General features: G+C 43.1%; 1 protein-coding gene across 1 annotated transcript in view; it reads right to left on the bottom strand.

Moving 5' to 3' along the window:
* Positions 1 to 15262, bottom strand: part of LOC115192023 (catenin alpha-2) — a 661748-nt gene that overhangs the window by 119720 nt on the left and 526766 nt on the right. The window contains exon 9 of the mRNA XM_029750111.1: positions 4519 to 4671. Within this exon, the coding sequence (XP_029605971.1) occupies positions 4519 to 4671 (153 nt within the window). The remainder of the gene's footprint in view (positions 1 to 4518; positions 4672 to 15262) is intronic.

Genomic DNA, 15262 nt, shown 5'->3' with positions numbered 1-15262 from the left:
ATGCTCTCGTAGTGTGAGATGTGCAACGACACGTTTTGGAGAACGGTGATCAGCAATAGCCAATGAGAGCTCGCCAGAGAAGAAGCCAGTGAGATGATGAGGTTATTTAGCGTCACCCAGAATGTGTCGACTCTCAAGCAGAAGCGATGACTATGACTAGTATGCGTTTGTACTGTAACAAAAGCCAACGTGTCAAATCCATACAGCTCTGACGTTCACAAGCAATTTTACTCAATTGGAAATGTTGGCTAGATAGTTCAACTCTGTCTGACTGAAAACGTTTATAAGGCTGCTTTGAGCCACATCTCGTTGTAGCTACGTTAAACCTAATCGCATCATCACTTCATTACTTTCGCGAGACAGCATGGTATCGACAATCCTCACGACCAAGTGAAGAATGTTGTAGCGTGTGACCCCCCCTGTCTGTGCCACATCGTTCAGTGTGCGCACCACTATGTTGGCAACACACAAAAAAAACTACAGGAACGTGAGAAGCGCAGCGGTTTTAGGATTTTGAAAGCTGTGGAGTGTACACCCGGCTTAAGTACCTTCACTTAAACTAATAACATCACATGCCATTGCCCATTCATCCATATGTGTATAATGCACACTTAGAACATACTGTGCCATCAAACAGAAGGGAAATGTGTATATAAATACCATCATTAAACTAATATGGTGTGTGCGATTGCTATCCATTCATTTGTCCATGATGTGCAGTACTTTCAGACACAGTGCTATGAAATGCGACTAAATACACTTTAAGAAACCTACATTGAACTAACACGTTAAGCCATCCATCTGTATGGACAAAATGTGTGTGGTGTATATGTGTGTGTGTGTGTGTGTGTGTGTGTGTGAGTGTGTACATTGGGTCAAATGCTAATACAGGCAACAGCCCAGGATTAATATAAATGACCTTTCATTCAAAAAAGCCATGAACCCCAACCATTACCAAGCGACACACACATGCCGTATGTGTCATGTATCTTAACATCCCTGTATGTGTGTGTGTGTGTGGGTGTGTGTGCATGAGTGCGTGTGAGTGTTGATGCATGTGTGTGTGTGTGTACGTGTGTGTATGTGTGTGTGTGTGTGTGTGTGCTTGAATCTGTGTGTGCTGCACTGTCAGACTCTGCATTCTGCCTGGCTGACTGGTGTTTCCAGGCTAAATGCCCTTCTAATAGCCCTTCATTTCGGCTCCACTACAGCAACTGCAAATAATGTAATAACCTTCACTCCTCCTCCCCCCAACTGTCTGGGAAGGAGCCATTGGTATGTCACGTAGTATAAGGCCAATGAGTGTGTGTGTGTGTGTGTGTGTGTGTGTGTGTGTGTGTGTGTGTGTGTGTGTGTGTGTGTGTGTGTGTGTGTGTGTGTGTGTGTGTGTGTGCGTCCGTGCGCCTGTGTGTGTCTTCAAGGAAGGGGACCGAGCTCAGATGAAAACAAAGAGGTTATACAACCACATTATCATCTTAATAAGGCTAAGGGCCGATATCTCGCTCTTTCAGGCTGAGTCCCAAACAGGCCCCCTATTCCCTTCACAGAGAATAGGGTACCATTTAGGATATAGGGTACCATTTAGGATACAGCCTCAGTTTCTCTCCCCAACTGCCCTGAGTTGACAAAAACACTTGAAGCAGGAACAAAGTTTCTGTTCGTAAAACTTAAATATAATAATATCCACTGTATAATGGGATGACCTTGAATGTTGCCTGCCCGTCTATCAAAGAGCTCCACTTGCATTTCGTTTCAATCATTTCTGTATTCCTCTATTACATTACAACAAGCATAGAGGGAACATTATGTAAATTCAAGCCCAAATTGAACTGAACAGAAGAGGTTGTGGAGTGCTCGAACCCAGAGAGAGAGAGAGAGAGAGAGAGAGAGAGAGAGAGAGAGAGAGAGAGAGAGAGAGAGAGAACTCAGCCTCATGGGGGTGAATGGGATCTCCTTTAGCCGACGCCAATGGTGACAGCTAGTCTTGCTAGGGTCCGACACATAATGAAAAAGACATTACAGACAAAAATACTTTACAATTTACATACATTTACAAACACGTGTGCGTTGACTTGAAAACATGTGGGCGCTCTGTGCGTTTTCTTGAATTCATTCTGGATTTGGGGACTCTGAAGAGACATTGGTGGCATGTATGGTGGGTAAGTATGTCTATCAGAGCTATATGTAAGTTGATTATGCAGACAATTAGGAAATGTAAACACAATAATATTTCTCACAAAAACCAGCACTTACAACAAACAATTCCACACAAAGACATGGAGGGAACAGAGGGTTAAACACACAACACTTAATGAGGGAAATGAAAACCAGGTGTGTAGGAAAACAAGACAAAACAAATGGAAAATGAAAAGTGAATCGACGATGGTTAGAAGACCGGCGACGCCGACCGCCGAACACCACCCGAACAAGGAGAGGAACCGACTTCGGTGGAAGTCGTGACAGCATGTTGTTGATGTCTGTTCTGTATGTGAAGTTAAGGGCAATGCGTGCTGCTCTGTTTTGAGCCAGCTACAGCTTTGCTGGGTATTTCTTCGACTGCACTTAACCATATTACTGGACAGTAATCAAGATGGGACCAGAGCCTGAACAACCAGAACAGTTGATTTTTGTGTCAAAAACGCAAAACATCTTTTTATAAAAGATATACGCATTTATTTTATTTTTACATTTTTTTTGTCATTTAGCAGACGCTCTTATCCAGAGCGAGTGCATATATTTTCATATTTTATTTTCTTTCATACTGGTCCCCAGTGGGAATCAAACCCAGAAACATGGAGCTCTACCAACTGAGCTACACAGGACCCCTCCCCATCTTCATACCAACTTTGTCAATACGACTTGAGCATGATAATTAACCATCCAAGGTTATACCTAGGAGTTTAGCTTCCTCAACTCCAGTTGAGTTTTAGGTCTTTGAGAAGGTTTTGAACCAAATACAATGCATTTAGTTGGCTTTAAGACCAGTTTATTATTAACACCTATTCTGATACTGACTGTAACTCCTTATTTAGAATTCACTGGCTTTGGGTGCTGACATGTAGAGTGTGGAATCATCCGCGCACATGGTCCTTCTAGCTTTATGTAAGACCATGGCAAAATAGAGAAGAGTAACGGCCCAAGGCACCTGCCCTGAAGGACACCGCAGTGTTCATATCTGAAGTTAGAGAAACATCCATTGAAGAACACTCTCTGGGTTCTATTGGCTAAATAACTCTCCAACCATGTGATGGCAGGTGTTGGAAAGCCACAGCAAGTGAATGTCTTCAGTAACAATTTATGATCAATAACATCAAAGGCTGCACTGAAATCTAACTATACAGCTCCAACTATCATCTTATTATCCATGTCTTTCAACCAATCATCAGTCATCTGAGTCAATGCAGTACAAGTTGAGTCCCCTTATATGCATGCTGGAAGCCAGTAGTTAACTCATTCTCTGAAAAATACCATTGTATTTGGTATTGTATTTGCCATCAGTTTACTAAGAACATGCAGCAAATTGATTGGGAGGATGTTAGAGCCAGCAAAGGGTGCTTTATTATTTTTAGCCAGTGGAATTACTTTAACCTTGCCAGGAAACCGTGACTCAGAATAGATCTCCACCCTCCCATCAGATGCCCCAAGACTGGGTATCCTGGCCTAGCTGTTGTTTTGTAACTGGCTATTTTGAGACTGGACCAGAACAGAGTGCACTTTGCCTGCCTGTCAGAACGGGGTTCCGTCCCAAATGGCACCCTATTCCCGACATAGTGCACAGCTTTTGACCAGGACCCATAGGGTAAAAAAAAAGATATAGAGTGCACTGTATAGGGAATAGAGTGCCATTTGGGAAGCACTCATGAGCTGTTTGATCTAGACATAATAGAGAGTGTATGAATTATATGTGTCTATGTGAAAAAGGTAGCGTGTGGGTGATGGCGTGTATGTGCGTTGTGTGGCCATACATCAAACAAAGGTGTCTGTTCCTTACTAGATCAAGGCTGCATCAAGGTGTGCCTGGGGCTGGTCTAGTGCTAGTGCTGCTGACCCTGGGCCACATATGCTCCTGCAGTCAGTGGTTCAATCTCTCCTTCCGCCACCCACTTTCTCTGCTGTAGCCAACATATCTAAGGTGTGTGAAGACGGCACCTCATATGTCTGCTTATAGCTCTCTTATTCAATGTCATGACAGTGGGGCTTTCTACTGGTAACGTATACATAGTAATACAATAAGAATTATCTTCTGACTGTGACCTTTTGAACTCTGACTAGCAAACATTACTGACCAACGCACTTTGCATTTTGAGCTGCAGTAGCTAGGTGGAAGCTTCCTTGACATTTTCCTGCTCTCTCTCATGTACTGTCTGGGAATGCAGTATTGACATCCTATACGTCCATGTGGTGTCTCAGATAAGCACATCACGGCTCTGCAGTACAAGGGGAAATAAGGAAGGGAGATTGGGTGTGTGGCATGGCGAGAAAGACCCGGGGGGGACAAGGGGGGAAATTGTGACTTACCTCGACCAGCTTGTTGGCGTGTTCGCGGAACACCTGCGCGTACTCCTTGACCTCCTTCTCGTTGCCACTCTTGGCCGCCTCGATGAGCACCAACAGTGGCACGTTGGTCTCCAGGAACGAGTCTGAGATGTGGTCCATCACCGCCTTCCTCAACTGGAGAGAGAGGGACAGAGTGTGCTTAACTTCGTGTTTGCTAAGTGTTTTAACTTCCCATGCCAATGAAGTATAACATATTTATCATTGAATTGAGAGCGGGGGTGGAGAGAGAGAGAGAGAGAGAGAGCGAGGGGGAGAGGTGGGAGGGGAAGAGGGAGAGAGGGAGGAAAGAGGGAGGGAAGAGAGAGTGAGAAAGAGAGAGAGAGAGAGCGAGGGGAGAGGGACAGAGAGACAGAGAGAGACAGAGAGAGACAGAGAGAGGGGGAGATGAGCAAACAGAAAGAGAGGATCAGCAGCAGCAGGGGATCGTAAAATAGTAAAATGGCTGCCCGCGAGGTGTTATTTTCCCCATGAGACCTTTTACGAGGGCAGCACTTTGCGACTTATATATTTGTTTATGGAATCGTTTTGCCAAACTGGCAGGGAACACAGTCTTTTCCCCTGCTAAATGGACACTGATGGTATTCACAGTCTCTTCATATCGGACAGTGAAACAGACTAGTGGGTATAGAGTCAGCACAATGACAGTAGACATGTGCTTTATCTTACTAAGAGAAGGACTTGGGCATATGGACCCTTGGAGGCTAACAGAGGCAAGCAAGCACGCAAACACACTCGGAAGGAAGGACAGACGCACACACACACACACACACACACACACACACACACACACACACACACACACACACACACACACACACACACACAGACAGACACAAACTCTCATCCAGTTAAATGTCTTTGGAGTAGCGGTTCAAAGGAGTCAATTGACTAGTCTTGTGAAGTTTAATTTCATGACTATCAGACTGAAGCCATTTGAATGAATGAGCAACTACGGTGGGGACTTCACTTAAGTTTCTGATGCCATCGTTCATAATTAGACTATAAAGAAAACATTATTGCACCACGTTCCTAATGTTAAAGAACTACAGATTTAGAGGGGCAGCGAGGGAGATATGGGGGTGCCGGTGATTGACAAGGGCGTTTGGCTCCTAACCAGCAATAATCATCAGTCAGTCAAGTGCATTCACACACGCACGCACGCACGAACATGCGCGCGCACACACACATCAGACAGTGAAACTCACACACTCACCCCTCCACCGACCAATTAAAATCTTAACTGCCAAGCCACAGTGGAGGGACAGTAATGATGAATTATGGCTTGTGGAGGTTTAATCCATCACTCTGGTTCTTTGAGGGGAGACTAGGAGTCTGCCTCCAAAATTGATATTTTGCTGCACTACTATTGGCCAGAGCCATACAGACCCCGGTCAAAAGTAGTGCATGGCATAGGGAATAGGGATCCATTTGGGAGACATACTAGAAGCCGGCCAAGAGCTGTAGGACATGACAGGCCTACATAAGCAACCCAGCTTTAGCCAAAATCCTGCGCTGTGTTCAATAGGTGAGAAATGTATTAACACTACAACCACCTGGCCTTTCAGCCTATAAGTACCGCTAGAGAACGTTGCCGGGCGGCTCTTTTAGCATATGACGCTTATCAACCCGCAAGGTGCTGCAAACATAAGCACCGATACTAGGTAAATAGTTTATTAAACTAGAATCAAGGATTAATTGCATGAAGAAATATTGACGGAAAATAAATCAATACAAACATTTTTTTTTTTTAAAGAATAAGAACAATAGTTATTTGTTCAGACAGAGTCAAGGATGTGTTTCGTATAACTCTACAAAGTTCTAGAAGAAACATAGGCCTATAGCCTAGTTTTGTTTCCCTTCCAGTAAAAACATTACAGTGTAATCCATTTGATCAACTAGATTTGTAGATTCGATTAGTAATGGAGTTAAAGTCATTAAGAAAGTCCAGTTACATCTTCGTTCGACAAAGTAGAAGTGAAAAAAGATAATGATAATAATATAACCAAATAAATAGAATATTCACATTTTTACTTAGTAGCCAGAACAATGCCTTCGTGCGCGTGGTCATGTGATGAATGCATTGACAGCATGGATATTCTTGGGAAAAAATGACATTTGGAAATAGAGATGCACCTCTGATATTAGGACAGTTATTTGACAAAGGTTAACGTGTCATAGAAACTCCAGAATATGCTCTTTCTGATACTATATAGAAATCACAATGTTTTACCTGCATGTGACTCTGAAGGAGGATTTGATAAAGCGATGATCGTTTCCCCTGCATCTGTAAATTTCACTCATCTCTTCATGTACAATTTGACAACTGATAGGCCTAATATTGTCACTCATCAGATCTTGTCCATAGGCTAACTCTTATGATGTGTGAAATACGTTTAGGTATAGTTTAGGTGCAGTTTCGTTGGGCCGGCTGTGCAGGCTGACTGGCATCGTTTGTTTCCCGCTCAACAAGTTGGACAGAGTCAAGTATATGTTTCGCATTATTCTAAAGGCCTACTGTAACATGTTTTCATTTCCCATACAATACATTTGATTGGTAAGAGAGTTACGGGAAATAAAACAGTGATGTAACAGCTTATTTTTTCAAAGTAAAACATAAAAGAGAATGCTATTAACCCGCAAGGCGTGGTTAAATTATTAACATGATTGCCAATGTTGATAAACAGGCATAACTCCTCATTACACTATCGCTGTTCTAAATTAAATCAACTTCTTCACCTTCCTCATCATTCAGTTAGGCCTCATTTAGATTTGATTGTGAAGTAACTTGCACAATTATCGTCCATTCCATCCATTTGTCGTTCATTCAGCGGGCTGGCATTGTTTGCTTCGCTGGATAGAGTCAAGGATATGTTTTGCATTATTCTAAATACCTACTGCCACACGTAAGCATGTTTTTGTCTTCCCCTTACAATACATTTGATTAGTAATAGAGTTAAAGTAAATCAAACAGTCCCATAACAGCTTATTTTTACAAAGTGAAACATAAAAACAGAATGGTATCAACCCCCAAGGCGAGTGGTCAAATTATTTGCTGCTGATTAATAGGCATAACACAAACTCATCATTACACTGTTGCTGTTCTAAATGAAATCAACCTCTTCACCCTCCTTATCATTCAGTTAGGCCTCATTTAAATTCAATTGTGAAGTAAGGTGCACAATTATCACCCATTCATTCATTTGTCATTCATTCAGCGAGGAGAGAGAGAGAGATGCTTTAGCGCCTGGCTGCGTACCAGCATCCTACAGCACATTGTCTTGGAGGGTTAGGAATAGGTGTGGGGAAAAAAACAGGCCAAAAGACTCTAAATACTTTTCTGTTTGTGATTTCAAAATTCGGGACAAATGAACATTTAGGAAAAGTCAGGGAAGGAGCGGGACATGGCTTTTTTTAGGGGGCAGACTTTTTTCAATTGACAAAATCAAACGTCAGTGGCCGTTGGCCTGTGGCGGTTCATGTGTCCCATGAGAAGTTCAGATTTGGTTTCACGCTGCAAAACTTTTTTCTACACTGTGCTTGACACACGGCCATTTGTTCGAGGAAAAGTGTTAGGAAAGAGACTTCTTCCGTATTGCAATCAATGTGCCATGTTCATTTGGGTTGCGGGGTACCTGAGCATGAAATTCGGAGAGAGATGGGAGTGCTCTCCTAGTTAATGATCCATCTCCCCCTGTGCCAATAATCTAATCTATGACTTTTAATGAACTTTAGCCTCCTCGTTAATAGTCTTTAATAAGTGTTTTTGATTTTCAGGACTTTTTCCATTGTCAGTGTGCTATAGGCTTGAGTCTGATCGAATATATTTCATCACTTATCTGTATATAAACCATACAATATATATATATCATGTTGGAATAAACATACTCTGCCATATATATCTGGAAACATAGAGTCCCAAACACAGAGTAAGCCTAACTTTGGACTGAAAATGGAGAGTATCCATAGAAATTTGGTTCAGGATTAGACTGAATCTGTGTCCAGGAAACCGCCACTTGATGTTATAATATTCATGTTAATTAGTACATGTTAGATGAAATATACTGCTCAAAAAAATAAAGGGAACACTAAAATAACACATCCTAGATCTGAATGAATGAAATAATCTTATTAAATACTTTTTTCTTTACATAGTTGAATGTGCTGACAACAAAATCACACAAAAATAATCAATGGAAATCCAATTTATCAACCCATGGAGGTCTGGATTTGGAGTCACACTCAACATTAAAGTGGAAAACCACACTACAGGCTGATCCAACTTTGATGTAATGTCCTTAAAACAAGTCAAAATGAGGCTCAGTAGTGTGTGTGGCCCCCACGTGCCTGTATGACCTCCCTACAATGCCTGGGCATGCTCCTGATGAGGTGGCGGATGGTCTCCTGAGGGATCTCCTCCCAGACCTGGACTAAAGCATCCGCCAACTCCTGGACAGTCTGTGGTGCAACGTGGCGTTGGTGGATGGAGCGAGACATGATGTCCCAGATGTGCTCAATTGGATTCAGGTCTGGGGAACGGGCGGGCCAGTCCATAGCATCAATGCCTTCCTCTTGCAGGAACTGCTGACACACTCCAGCCACATGAGGTCTAGCATTGTCTTGCATTAGGAGGAACCCAGGGCCAACCGCACCAGCATATGGTCTCACAAGGGGTCTGAGGATTTCATCTCGGTACCTAATGGCAGTCAGGCTACCTCTGGCGAGCACATGGAGGGCTGTGCGGCCCCCCAAAGAAATGCCACCCCACACGATGACTAACCCACCGCCAAACCGGTCATGCTGGAGGATGTTGCAGGCAGCAGAACGTTCTCCACGGCGTCTCCAGACTCTGTCACGTCTGTCACGTGCTCAGTGTGAACCTGCTTTCATCTCTAAAGAGCACAGGGCGCCAGTGGCGAATTTGCCAATCTTGGTGTTCTCTGGCAAATGCCAAACGTCCTGCACGGTGTTGGGCTGTAATCACAACCCCCACCTGTGGACGTCGGGCCCTCAAATCACCCTCATTGAGTCTGTTTCTGACCGTTTGAGCAGACACGTGCACATTTGTGGCCTGCTGGAGGTCATTTTGCAGGGCTCTGGCAGTGCTCCTCCTGCTCCTCCTTGCACAAAGGTGGAGGTAGCGGTCCTGCTGCTGGGTTGTTGCCCTCCTACGGCCTCCTCCACGTCTCCTGATGTACTGGCCTGTCTCCTGGTAGCGCCTCCATGCTCTGGACACTACGCTGACAGACACAGCAAACCTTCTTGCCACAGCTCGCATTGATGTGCCATCCTGGATGAGCTGCACTACCTGAGCCACTGTGTGGGTTGTAGACTCCGTCTCATGCTACCACTAGAGTGAAAGCACCGGCAGCATTCAAAAGTGACCAAAACATCAGCCAGGAAGCATAGGAACTGAGAAGTGGTCTGTGGTTACCACCTGCAGAACCACTCCTTTATTGGGGGTGTCTTGCTAATTGCCTATAATTTCCACCTGTTGTCTATTCCATTTGCACAACAGCATGTGAAATTTATTGTCAATCAGTGTTGCTTCCTAAGTGGACAGTTTGATTTCACAGAAGTGTGATTGACTTGGAGTTACATTGTGTTGTTTAAGTGTTCCCTTTATTTTTTTGAGCAGTGTAGTATTGAGCAATGCCTAAACGTGATGTTGAGGTGTTAGACTGAGACTGAAAGAAGAAGGGATGATACAGTAGAGTGATTTTCCTCCTCTTTCTCTCCTTCTCTCCTCTCTGCACCATCAGCATTCCAATGCCCGAACCCCACAGGACTCCCACTTAAATCTTTCAGCCATATCTCTCTCTCTCCCTCTCTCTCTCTCTCCTCTCTCTCTCTCCCTCTCTCTCTTGTCCATCTGCACTCTCTTGTTCTATGTAAGGTTGCAAAGGCAGGGCATATTACAGGTAACTTTCGAGGTTTACCAGTAAACTACCAGAATTTTGGTAACTTTCAAGTTTTGAGGGGAATGTATTCCAACTAGTGGCCTTTTTGGGTACTCCAGATTATCACAGGTGTCTGTAATTATCTCTGGCCCTCCGTGTGGCCTTATCACATGTAAAAAAAAACATTAAATAATCAAATAAGATACAAAAATAGAATGACAAAGCTGTAAAACATTATCCGAAATATAAACAATCAACTTAGTGAACAGCATTTGTGTTTAATATAAGGGTTTCCACTTTTATTCATTTTACTATGTCATTGTGTCTTTGTTGTTAATGTTTTGGCACCAAACTTGTGGCAGTTGTGAAAAAAGTCAATCGTTGGAAAAGTTGCAGAGTTAATTGAAAATAATGACATTGCTGATTACATGTTTTTCTCATTATTAAGCAATTTTCTCTTGAACCATATCGTCTATCCACTAGAAACTCATAGACAACATGGACACAGATCCATATATTCTCGAAAGTTATTCAAGTATAAATGACCAAAGTTACAATAGATTACACGTTAATTACCAAAATGACTGAATGTCTCTTTCTCCCTCTCCCCCTCCCCATCTCTCTCTCGCTCTCCTCTGCACTCTCTTTCAATCCAACCCTCCTCCTGTATTTCACTACCACTCCTCCTCATAAGTTATTTGGAGAACGCACTACAACTGTACTACTATTTCACTACTACTCTACTACTCTAGTACTACTTCGACTCTACTATTGTGATTGCCAAAATGATGGTACACTGTATATCATTGTACATTTGGATAATTAAAGTAATATATCACGCCTGGTATCATGGTATCACCGTAGAGATGAGTTGGTGTTGGAAGTTATGTCGGTATAAATGGAAGAGTCATTGGACTACGCTGACTCTATCACACTGTCGTGCCAACTTAAAGTGAACTGTACCGTTCTGTCTCGGATATATTTTATTTTTCATATTGTCTTTTCCAGCATCAACTATGGTATCTCGGACTCAGTTTAGTACTGTGAAAAGGTTATTGGTCCATTAGCCACCTTTGACCTACGTCCTGATGTCATATCATCATATGAAATGGGTGATACTGATAAAACACAATTGCAGTGACTCCAGTCTGCCTTCCCTTGAATACTGTGATGTCTATTGTGTAGTAGATGGAATCTGAGCTAGAGTCATGTAATTTTGCTGGTAAATTGGAAAGGAAAAAAGAGTGGAGTGTGCCTGTGATTTCTCCTGCTCAGACTACGAAAACAGCGAGTGGAAAATTGGAAACACCAAAAAGAGAGGAGTTCTTTAGCTCAAATTGCTTTGAGCGTCTCCCAAAAGGTTTGACGTATTATGAAATACCTGTTCTCTCCCCTTCCTCTCTTCCCCTTCTTCTCTGTCTAATCCTCTACCTTTCTTCTATCTTGTCATCCACACATCGAGTTAGAAGCCCAGTTAAACGTTCGATTCACACCTAACTCTAACGCTGGATAAAATTGTTGAAAGGAATGCTGTGAAATCATTTGGACGGCATATTTAGTTAACCAACAAACCTGGGAGAGATGAATATCCGTTGGGCTGTTTGCAGATAAGCAGAGGGCCGTGTGATCTTCAAAGATGGAGATTAGCGTTTGCTTTACACATTTCCTTTTTTAATGGTGGAGAGAAACTCTGTTTGTTTTCTGAATTAGACACCGGCTCTGACACAACAAAACAGATGTCTGATGGAGAGAACTGTCGCAAAGATCACCTGTGTGTGTGTGTGTGTGTGTGTGTGCAATTGTGTACGGCATGTGTGTGTGCATTTGTGTGTGTGTGTGTGTGTGTGTGTGTGTGTGTGTGTGAGAGAGAGTGTGTCTGTGTGTGAGAGAGAGTGTGTGTGTATCTTCAATGCGATGCAGAATGGTTGACTCATCAGTGTTATGTAAGAGGTCGGCGCGAGGAATGCAGATTTTTACATCGGTGATGATTTACTTTACCCCCCACCGCCCACCCCCTTGCCCCCCCCAAACCTACCCCTGTTCCCCGTTTGTTTACGACAAGAGAAATAAAGTACATCAAAAAAGCTAAAAACAAATATGCAATTATAAGGAAGAAAATAGAGAATCCAATTATGAAAGGGAAAACATTGGCGGGGTGGTTTGGAGTCGTATTCCCCCGTTCCCCCGTCTCACTTGTGATTCAGTGCAGATGGCAGGAGCTGAGTGTGTGTGTGTGTGTGTGTGTGTGTGTGTGTGTGTGTGTGTGTGTGTGTGTGTGTGTGTGTGTGTGTGCCGAGGGGGTCAGTGGCAGAAAGTTTCTTATTAAAATGTCAGGAGCAATCATATGGATAAACGTCCGGGGCGCCACAGAGAGAGACAAAACAGCCTGTGCAAATGAAAATTAAGTAATAGTGCTCATATATTTGATATCAGGGAACTGCGGTAGGAGGATAGGACGAGGGGAGGGGGGGATGAGAAATGAGAGAAGAGGAGGATTTTTGTTTTATTTATTATGATTCCCACTAGCCGCCAACGGCGACAGCTAGTCTTACCTGGGTCCGACACATAACAAAAACAATAAATAATCAGAGAAAAGACTTTACAGTTTACATACATTTAAAAACATAAACATGTAGTGTGCGTGTGTGTGCATCGATCGGTTAAACAAACATGTCAGTACATACACAAAACAACTAGATCTCAAGGGGGAGAGGTGTTATGCCGTGAGGTGTTGCTTTATTTGTTTTTTAAACCAGGCATGCTGTTCACTTGCGCTATATGAGATGAAAGGTAGTTCCATGCGCTAATGGCTGTATAATACTTTGTATACTAATCTGTAAAATACTGTATGTTTCCTTGAATTTGTTCTGGTACTGGCGACTGTGAAAAGACCCCTGGTGGTATGTCTGGTGGGGTAAGTGTATGTGTCAGTGTTGTGTGTAAGCTGACTATTCAAACAATTTTTGCTTTTTTTTAAGTTTCTCATAAAAACAAGAAGTGATGTTGTCAGTCTTTCCTCAACTCTTAACAAAGAGTGACTGGCATGCATAGTATTTCTATTAGCCCTCTGATTACAATGAAGAGCAAGACGTGCCACTCTGTTCTGGGACAGCTGCAGCTTAACTAGGTCTTTCTTTGCGGCACTTGACAATATGACTGGACAATAATCAAGATAAGACGAAACTAGAGCCTGCAGGACTTGCTTAGTGGAGCGTGGTGTCAAAAAAGCAGAGCATCTCCTTATTATGGACAGACTTCTCCCCCTCTTTACAACCATTGAATCTATACGTTTTGACTATGACAGTTTACAATCTAAGGTAACGCCAAGTAATTTAGTCTCCTCAACATGTTCAACAGCCACACCATTTATTACTAGATTCAGCTGAGGTCTAGAACGTAGGGAATGATTTGTACCAAATACGATGCTCATAGTTTTACAGTTGTTCAGGACCAGTTTATTACTGGCCACCCATTCCAAAACAGACTGCAACTCTTTGTTAAGGGTTCAGTGACTTCATTAGCTGTAGTTGCTGACGAGTATATGGTTGAATCATCAGCATACATGGATACACATGCTTTGTTTAATGCCAGTTGCGGGTCATTAGTAAAAAATAGAAAAGAGTAGAGGGCCTGAGGAGCTGCCCTGAAGTGTGCTACACTTTACATGTTTGACATTAGAGAAGCTTCCATTAAAGAAAACCCTCTGAGTTATATTAGACAGATAGCTCTGAATCCACAATATGGCATAGGTTGAAAAGCCATAACACATACAGTGGGGGAAAAAAGTATTTGATCCCCTGCTGATTTTGTACGTTTGCCCACTACAAAGAAATGATCAGTCTAATTTTAATAGTGGGGTTATTTGAACAGTGAGAGACAGAATAACAACCAAAAAATCCAGAAAAACGCATGTCAAAAATGTTATAAAATGATTTGCATTTTAATGAGGGAAATAAGTATTTGACCCCTCTGCAAAACATGATTAGTACTTGGTGGCAAAACCCTTGTTGGCAATCACAGAGGTCAGACGTTTCTTGTAGTTGGCCACCAGGTTTGCACAGATCTCAGGAGGGATTTTGTCCCACTCCTCCTTGCAGATCTTCTCCAAGTCATTAAGGTTTCGAGGCTGACGTTCGGCAACTCGAACCTTCAGCTCCCTCCACAGATTTTCTATGGGATTAAGGTCTGGAGACTGGCTAGGCCACTCCAGGACCTTAATGTGCTTCTTCTTGAGCCACTCCTTTGTTGCCTTGGCCGTGTGTTTTGGGTCAATGCCCTGGCTGAGGGAAGGAGGTTCTCACCCAAGATTTGATGGTACATGGCCCCATCCATCATCCCTTTGATGTGGTGAAGTTGTCCTGTCCCCTTAGCAGAAAAACACCCCCAAAGCATGTTTCCACCACCATGTTTGACGGTGGAGATGGTGTTCTTGGGGTCATAGGCAGCATTCCTCCTCCTCCAAACACGGCGAGTTGAGTTGATGCCAAAGAGCTCCATTTTGGTCTCATCTGACCACAACACTTTCACCAGTTGTCCTCTGAGTCATTCAGATGTTCATTGGCAAACTACAGACGGGCATGTATATGTATTCTTGAGCAGGGGGACCTTGCGGGTGCTGCAGGATTTCAGTCCTTCACAGCGTAGTGTGTTACCAATTGTTTTCTTGGTGACTATGGTCCCAGCTACCTTGAGATCATTGACAAGATCCTCCCGTGTAGTTCTGGGCTGATTCCTCACCGTTCTCATGATCATTGCAACTCCACGAGGTGAGATCTTGCATGGAGCCCCAGGCCGAGGGATATTGACAA

Source organism: Salmo trutta, chromosome 4, assembly GCF_901001165.1.
Source record: "Salmo trutta chromosome 4, fSalTru1.1, whole genome shotgun sequence".
NCBI classification, from domain to species: Eukaryota; Metazoa; Chordata; class Actinopteri; order Salmoniformes; family Salmonidae; genus Salmo; species Salmo trutta.
The sequence above is the reverse complement of the archived record's forward strand: the minus strand, read 5'-3'. Positions and strand labels throughout refer to the sequence as shown.